The sequence below is a fragment of the Entelurus aequoreus genome, linkage group LG16 (assembly GCF_033978785.1).
Source record: "Entelurus aequoreus isolate RoL-2023_Sb linkage group LG16, RoL_Eaeq_v1.1, whole genome shotgun sequence".
Classification (NCBI taxonomy): domain Eukaryota; kingdom Metazoa; phylum Chordata; class Actinopteri; order Syngnathiformes; family Syngnathidae; genus Entelurus; species Entelurus aequoreus.
In genome coordinates this window covers 42,372,704-42,381,909 of record NC_084746.1, presented here as the reverse complement: position 1 = coordinate 42,381,909, position 9,206 = coordinate 42,372,704, and the positions used below count along the sequence as shown (strand labels likewise).

At 39.4% G+C, this 9,206-nt stretch overlaps 1 protein-coding gene across 2 annotated transcripts; it reads left to right on the top strand.

Moving 5' to 3' along the window:
- Nucleotides 1-3,139: 3,139 nt before the first annotated feature.
- On the top strand, nt 3,140-7,208 carry ptmab (prothymosin alpha b). Of its 2 annotated transcripts, none has more exons than XM_062022982.1 (5): nt 3,140-3,274; nt 6,154-6,219; nt 6,289-6,373; nt 6,453-6,538; nt 6,615-7,208. In XM_062022982.1, exons 1-5 carry the CDS (start codon nt 3,155-3,157, stop codon nt 6,657-6,659), a joined length of 402 nt encoding a protein of 133 aa, XP_061878966.1. In that variant the 5' UTR covers nt 3,140-3,154; the 3' UTR covers nt 6,660-7,208. The 2 variants fall into 2 exon arrangements, with proteins under 2 accessions (XP_061878966.1, XP_061878967.1); XM_062022983.1 differs by lacking the exon at nt 3,140-3,274 and adding an exon at nt 4,211-4,374.
- Nucleotides 7,209-9,206: the final 1,998 nt, after the last annotated feature.

The window sequence follows — 9,206 nt, the reverse complement described above, 5'->3', positions numbered from 1 at the left end:
GCTGCTGTGGAGGAGGCATTTGAACGCAAAAGCCTTAAGTACACCGAACTGGCAGCTGATGCAGAGCAGAATGGATGGAAAGCCAAGGTCTGCCCAGTGGAAGTTGGCTGCAGAGGTTTTGTGGGCCGGACAACCATCAGGCTGCTTAAGGACATTGGAGTACGAGGCCAAACCCTGCGAAACACAATCAAAGCGCTCTCAGGAGCAGCAGAGACAGCCAGTTGGTGGCTGTGGGTGAAGAGGAGAGACACCATCTGGAGCTCTAGAAAGACCTACATCACATAATGGTTAAAAGCAGAGGGGGGCTCACCTTGGGACGCCAGGTGTTGCTGATGAGCCCTCTGGAGGTGTCGTGGGCCTATCATTGAAACAACGGTGAAGGAGGGTGCCCACCTGATGACCCCAATGAAGCTGTCCCCCATTTTGCAATCCCACCCAAAGGTCCAACACCATAACCGCTTTGAAGCAGCTCCGAAGGAGGTATAGCCTACTGTTACCACTCTACTCAGGTTATTTTGTATCATGGGATTGTTCCATCTAGTCCTAAAATTGAACTGATACATACATTTAAAACAAACCTGTTTTTATTCATTAGTATTCAAATATTTGTTTTATCGTTTAGCCATATTTTCAATTGTTGTTGCTTTTTGTACATTGTACTTTGTTGAGATTTTTTTCAAGTGTTTACATTTAAAGACTTGTTTTAATTGAAAACAACTAGCAATAAATTTAGCATCTTCTTCTGGTGTTATTATAAAATGTACTCGTGTTTAGAGACTCTATTTCTTTCTCTCGGTGTCCTTGACTAAAGAGGCTGAAGCGAGCATGACATCATACTTGCTTCCCGCTGTTACTCTAGTTGAACTTTCTCTTTTTAGAAGTCGCCACTGTCGGCCTGATAGTTGTACATTTTTAAGATGACTGTCAGCGTGGGTATATCTGCAATATATATAAAAATCACTGGCGTGCATTTTGTTTACATCCGGTATCGGTAGCATGGTTTTCGGTGATCAAAGTCTTTTTTCGGTGGTCAAGTTTTAGGTACATCACTTGTCAAAAGTGCACAAACAATAGGCTATATATATCAATTCATAATGTAACGACCAGCTAATGTTAATGTTTTATGTCAGTGTGGTTTGGATTTAATGTCATTTTTCCCACACATCGTGCTTGCCTGAAAGGTGATTGGCGGAGAATGAAGAAGTGTTGTTGTGTGTCATGTGGGAAAGCGAAGACTCAAGGACACACAATTGTTTTCATGGGCGGTAAAACCTCGGAATTGTGCCCTTGTTTGTTATCATAAGATTGGCAATAAAATTTAAAAATAGCGTCGGACTTTGCATGATTTCTTCTGGGGGCTACAATATAATATATTACTTTAATTAATTTTCAAGTAGAAAAAAAAACCCCTTATTTTCAAGGTGTGGCGGTAATAATATATATGTATAGGATACGTGGTAGAAAATGGATGGATTGATATATATATATACAGTATATAAATATGAATATATTTATTGCGATTAATCAGTTTGTTCGCAGTTGACTCAAAATTAATCACAATATCGCAAACATTTTTTATTTTTCATCATAATAAGTGTTCCCCAGACAGATATTTTTTTGATTTTTTATTAACATGACTGGACAGCAAGTTTGCTTTAATCAAATGTTTTAAGCAATATGTTTTTAAACAGCTCAACACAAAATGGACAAAAACACATTTTTTATGACAATTAAAACAGTCGCAGATACACACACAAAAAAAAATATATATACACACACACAAACATCCTTCCATCTTTTTTCTATCGCTTGTGCCTTTCGGGGTCGCGGGAGTGCTGGAGCCTATCTCAGCTGCATTCGGGTGGTAGGCGGGGTACACCCTGGACAAGTCGCCACCTCATCGCAGGCACACAGACATATAAATATATATATATATATATATATATATATGTATATATATATATATATATATATATATATATATATATATATATATATATATATATATATATATATATATATATATATATATATATATATATATATATATATATATATATATATGTATATTAAATATTAGAGCTTTCAAATTCAACAACTTAATTCATGTTATAAATCACAAAAAAATATTGCATTAATCATATACAGTATAGTTGCAGATTAATCATTTCATTTATTTTGCACGACATCCTCCTGTATCTTAACCGTGGATGGTTCCCTGAAGGTCGGCGTGGGTTGTTAAATAGTCAGTGATCAAGTTGATGCATATGTCAGTGTAAAGATGATTGACTCTGACAGGTGTGTGCATATATATATATATATATATATATATATATATATATATATATATATATATATATATATATATATATATATATATATATATATATATGTATATATATATATATATATATATATATATATATATGTATATATGTGTATATATGTGTATATATATATATATATATATATATATATATATATATATATATATATATATATATATATATATATATATATATATATACGTTATGTAGCATTCACATTACATTTTATTATGTTACATTGTGCCCATAGAGTGTGTGGTTGTGTGTGTGTGTGTGTGTGTGTGTGTGTGTGTGTGTGCGTGTAGTATATGTATGTGTGTGTATATATATATATATATATATATATATATATATATATATATATATATATATATATATATATATATATATATATATATATATATATATATATATATACACACATATCATGTGTATACAGTATGTATGGGCACAATGTAACATATGTGCATACAATGTATGTTGTGTAACAGCATCATTAGGTAGCATAGCCATTGAAGTGGTCACTGTGTTGAACAAATTTAGATTTAGTAAAATAAATAAATCATTTTTGCTCTTAGATCATTGCAGGAACAGGAAGTGGTGCTGATGGATATTTGAAAAAAGGGAGAAGTGAAACGTGACACTCAGTTCATTCCAGATGATCCAGAGCCACAGTTTACAGCACATTGGCGGAAACAGGTTCAAATTGATCGACTTTAGCGACAGCCAATCAGTGTTCGTAAAAGGACAAAAGGGCGTTCACGTTGATCGCTCCACCAATAGGAGTCGCCGTGAGCGGCCGACTGCGTCATCAAGCTAGAATGTGAATGTGGGTGTTTGTTCGCAGTCTGCCCCATCCCCCAACATCAGCGAGTAATGGCGGCTGCGAGTTTGCAGCTTTGTCCTTCTCATGTTCTGCTTGTAAAAATCCATATTTCTTAAAGTCGGTAAGGAGAAATCCGTGTTTGCCCTTGTGTGTCAAAACAATGTGTCAGTTCACGAGCACACGACTTGTTCGGCACTTTTGTCTCGTCGCATGTGTGTCATGTGTCGCACCACCGGTCCTCCCTCCACTTGTCTTTAACAAAGGAGGAAACGGGGCCAGTGTCGTACACCCTCAATGAGCGCGTCTCGTCACTCTCACCGTGTGTTGTACTTTTTCCACTCACTTCAAATCGCGCGTGCTTCGGCAAACATCGACCACGGTGCACAGATTGTGTTTGTTATTGAAGGAAAGATGAACGTGACAAGTGCGCCATTCGGAGACGGAGTGAGATAGTTTTCAAGATGGCTACCGGGAGGGGCGGGGCTATGATTACACTTGGTGGCAGTGTTCCACTTTCGTCTTCAACGACGTCTTATAAATGTTGCATTCAAGTGGCAATAGAAGATACGTTAAAGTGATTAACATGACCCGATAGTCTCTAAGCAACCTGACATGGTGACGTTTTTCTTTGTTTATACCCAACTCGGCTTATTTCCCTCCACCTCGGAAGGCGGGTCTAGTGAGCTGTAGCTGCCGCCTGAGTCGACCAGACGAGCATCAATCAATCAAATCGTGACATATGTCATGCCCGCTTTTAGTTTTTCGATATATTTACTGCGTAACTCGACGATAACTTTTTTTTTTACCGGCGTCCTGCATTGGGAGATGTTCACGCGGTGAAGTAGTGGTCCATTTATCGCACGCCATACGGTCACACTGACATTTTTTTGGAGCTAAAAGCGGGACAGCAGCAGCGGCTGGAGGAGGGGGGCGTGGCCTCCGGGTTAGTAATTCTCGCCATTGTTCCACTCCGATGCGCGGAGAGAACACCTCTGCTGCGCCGACAGCCAATCAACTGCGGCCAAGCTGCGCTGCGCCCCGCCCACCAGCCTATATTAACGCGCGGCCGTGAGCAACTTCGGCCATTGGCACAATAACAGTGATCGTCTTCGTAGGAAGGAATTATTTTATTCCACATTTCTTTTCTATCGTCCTTTAATTTAGTCACCCGAAACAATGGCAGACACAAAAGTTGAATCCGGCTCGGACATCTCGGCCAAGGTAAGACTCATTTCTTCTTGTTTTCTATCCTCCCCTCACTTAAAAAAAAAAGCTAATTTTAAGCAATACATTAAAAAACAAAAAAAGCCCCTTTTATCGATCCGGTTGGAATATTCCGCACCAGCTGGCGGATGAAAGTGTGACAAATGATATTATTTCAGCATCGTTGCAGATATCGCAGAATCAAGCGGGTCTCATTGTCTGCGCGGCTTCTTTGTTTATACAAGCGGCTTGTTTCTCCTCGTCCGAACCGGCGCGCGTCCGAGCCGGAACGCGAGAACCGGAGTCGCCGCTTACTCATTTTTGGCGGCGTTTCGGCTCAAGACAGAATGTCCACTGACGCCGAGCGCCAATTGGGTCCGAGTCAAATCCCTCACTCAGCAGCAGACCAGCGTTCCGGTGCCGGGGGATGTTCGACGCCGCGGCTGTTTGCATTTGATCGCGGTTTGTTTGCCGTGACCGGAGGCTCGGCGCTCGTTCTGGTCGCCTCCGTGCACTTAACAAGCTCGACAGCTTCCGCTTTCCCCCCCCCTCCTCCACGGCGCGTGTGCGTGTTGTTGGCGCGCGCGCGCCTCTGGAGGAAAGTTTCTTTTTTAGAAACCCTCTTATGTGTGCGTGGAGGTGTGATGTGCGTGCGTTGCCTTCACTCTGTAGACGTTTACATTACATGCATAGTTGATATACTTCACTAATACAATGCATGATGTTATCGACTTCTATATCGATTTGACTGTAATTTGCACCACTTGCAAGTAATCTCCGTAATGTAGTTTTCCGGCATGGTGACCGCCATGTGTCTTCTTCTATTGTCCTCGTTACAAGCAGCCGCGTGCAACGCGCGCTCTCCCAGCCTCCTCCCAGCCTCCCCCACGTCACCCCTCCCCCTCGCTGAGCGCCCTCCTGTGTAGTTTAAATGGAGTGTTGCATCATGGGTATTGCAGTCCATATCCCGGGCGTGTCTGGTGACATATGGCGACGTGCACTACAATACCCAAAAAGCCCTAGGGCCACACCGCGCACATATCAAATTACAACTCTTTTGGAGAGAAAGGAGGGGCCAAAAAGGAGCTTCCATTATGTGTACAGCTCCACTAATGGACATTGGAGTGTTACTTTCAAAGGCTAAATTAAAGTATTGCTAGAAACATAATTTTAAATGGGACTTTATTGTATTATATGTATAGTACATGTTCCAAAAAGCATAAAACACAGTATATTTATAAATAAATATATGTAAAAAAGGGAATAAATATTCAAAATAATGTAGTTTGGTTACGCCATCATGAGCGCAACACAAGTTTCAACTTGAAGATGTCAAAAGCAAACTGAAATCAAATACACACAGCTTAAAGATTGATCAATACCTATTTATGATGATTTATCAAAATATAAAAGAAATATACCTGAACAGAACGCTCATGATGGTTACACCAAAAAGTAACTATGAATCGCGTTTTTCCAAGTTTTTGGGGCATTTTTATGCTATTTTCAAGCATCTCCTTTTTATTATCGTTGATTTTAAATGGTCAAACTAATGCATAGTATATATGCATGCCCTAGTAAACAAAAACTAAAAGTCATATTTATTTTGATTGTTACATTTTGACGTACATTTGTGCAGGTGGGTGCGAATGTACCCATTACCAGAGCTGTACACCTATGCACCGCTGCTACTAGCATAACATAATAATGTGAATGTAAATATTGTTCTTCTAAAAAAAAAATAAGTCGAAGTGTTAGTTTTTTCATTTTATAAATCTAAATGTGTATTCCATTCAGGACTTGAAGGAGAAGAAGCTCGTGGAGGAGAAAGAGAATGGCAAAGATGCTGCCACCAATGGAAAGGTAAGATGATCTGTTTGCATGCACTAATGCAGCGCTAAATACTTACATGGAACTTGACTTGCGCTCCAGGAGAATGAGGAGAACGGCGAACCGGACATAGATGACGAGGAAGACGAGGAGGTGGACGAAGAGGACGAGGAAGATGACGCAGAAGGTGCCTGAGCATCTTTGAGGCGCCGCGGTCGACCACGAACCCGCAGCAAGTCTCACTGTGGACATTCTCGTTCCCACAGGCGACGAGGAAGACGAGGAGGATGACGACGACGAGCTGGAGGGCGGCACAAAGCGGGCGGCCGATGATGACGAAGATGACGACGAGGTGAGGCGGCGTTCTGGCGACTGCAAGGTCCCAAAACTCAGATCGCCTTCTGAACGGCTGCCTTCCTCCTTTTCAGGACGACGTCGAGACCAAGAAGCAGAAAACCGACGATGACGATTGAGGAGTTTCCTTCTGTCGTGTCCTGTGGACCACTTCCTGGTCCTTCACCTCAGGGGGGAGGGGCTGGAGGACAAAGAATAAAATAAGCAACATGGTCATTTAGCAAGTAGAGTTCAACAGCATCAACAAATCAACTCAAACTAAATTCTCTCGAGGAACCCGACACCGCCCTGATGCAGAATTCCGGCTTCAACGATAGCGACTCCAGAGGAGAATTAGTTTGTATTTTTATTTACATTTTATATTTTTGTACATATTGTTCAGAGGAGGGTTTCTCTCTGAGACCAAATCGGTGCTTCTTCAACAGAATCTTTGACCATGTTACACCCAAAAAACACATAAAATCAATTCCGCCGTTGAACTCTTGACATTCCAGTAAATTTAATGTATGTACTTTAGCTGTACCATAACTACTTTTGTTTGTATGGGAGGGAAGGCCAAACGAGCCCTTTTTTGTCAACAATTTTTTTTGTTTTCTGACCGCCTGTTTTGATGTATGTGCGAAGTTTGTTGTTTGACAATAAACCTGACTTTTATTTTGTGAGTTTTACCTTGCTCCTGTTTCCTGTTCACTGCAAGACTCCAAAACTGTGGGATGTTTACGCAGTGAAGATGGTCGTGGGGAGGTGTATGCTACTAACTCTTAATGTACTAAATGCTCGGTTCAGGGCTGCACCAACTGTAACAGCAAATGTGTTGGTGCTATACTGCCCTCATGTGGACAAGATTAGAGTAGCATTGTATTACCTCGGAAGACGTTTAGAATGATATCGTCCACATCTCAGACGGTTGGTCTTGAACTAGGTAAGAACCCGCTTAACCAATCGGGATCTATACCTAACCTTAGGTGAACCCACGTCAACGCTAAATATATCAGTGTTCAATCTTTAAATGATATTTGTAAAGTTGCAAAACACTTACGGGTAATATTCACAGGCGATACAACTGCGTTTTGTTCAGGAGAGAACACAGAACTTGATAAAAATAACAGAAGAATAAACGGAAATCAACATTTGTGGTGTGATATTTGATCAAATGAACTGGAAATCTCAAACTGTTCAGTACCAATAAGAAGTAGAACTATGATAAACATTTTGAACCCAAAATTAATCTTCAATTATCTCACTATATGAAATGCAACTTACTTCACTATTTATTATTCATTTATTTAGAAAAGTTATTTATGGAGTATTTTGTGAACACATTGAGGACGGGAAGTGAACAAAAGTGTTAGGAATTGCTATGTAATGGGAAAAATAAGCTCTGCTTCGTCCTAGTCCTTTTCGAAAATGTTAAGAGTAACTGGAAATCGTGATGTATCATGTAATTGTATGCATGTTCGAAATAAACTCAAACCATTAAGATTAAAGTACCAATGATTGTCACACACACACTAGATGTGGTGAAATGTTTCCTCTGCATTTGACCCATCCCCTTGGGGAGCAGTGGGCAGCAGCGGCGCCGCGCCACCATATGTTCTAAAGCACAGGTGTCAAACTCAAGGCCCGGGGCCAAATCTGGCCCGCCGCATTATTTTTTGGCCCGTGAAAGCCTGGAAATAATATATATTAATAAAAGGCTTAATCTTTTCTTACTAAATATTAGGGATGTGAATCTTTGGGTGTCCCACGATTCGATTCAATATCGATTCTTGGGGTCACGATTCGATTCAAAATAGATTTATTTTTTTTAATTCAACACGATTCTCGATTCAAAAACGATTTTTTTCCCGATTCAAAACAATTCTCTTTTCATTCAATGCGATTTCAGCAGGATCTACCCCAGTCTGCTGACATACAAGCAGAGTAGTAGATTTTTGTAAAAAGCTTTTATAATTGTAGAGGACAATGTTTTATCAACTGATTGCAATAATGTAAATTTGTTTTAACTATTAAATGAACCAAAAATATGACTTATTTTGTCTTTGTGAAAATATTGGACACAGTGCGTTGTCAAGCTTATGAGATGCAATGCAAGTGTAAGCCACTGTGACACTGTTGTCCTTTTTTTTTTTATAAATGTCTAATGATAATGTCAATGAGGGATTTGTAATCACTGCTATGGTGAAATTGTAACTAATATTGATACTGTTGTTGATAATATTTATTTTTGTTTCACCACTTTTGGTTTGTTCTGTGTCGTGTTTTTGTCTCCTCTCAATTGCTCTGTTTATTGCAGTTCTGAGTGTTGCTGAGTCGGGTTTGGTTTTGGAATTGGATTGCATTGTTATGGTATTGCTGTGTATTGTTTTGTTGGAGTGAATAATAAAAAATAAAAATAAATAAAACATTTTTTTAATAATAATAAAAAATTAAAAAAATGGATTTTTTTTAAAAAGAGAATCGATTCTGAATCGCACAACGTGAGCATCGCGATTCATAGTCGAATCGATTTTTTCCTACACCACTACTAATTATATTTGTTCTTTCCCTTTTGCCATTAAAAATAAAGTACTGCATGCAATTGCATATCTTTTAATATTCAATATTATCAAAATATGTATTCCAAAAATATTTTTTGTTAAAAAAAGATAAATATCAGCTTCACT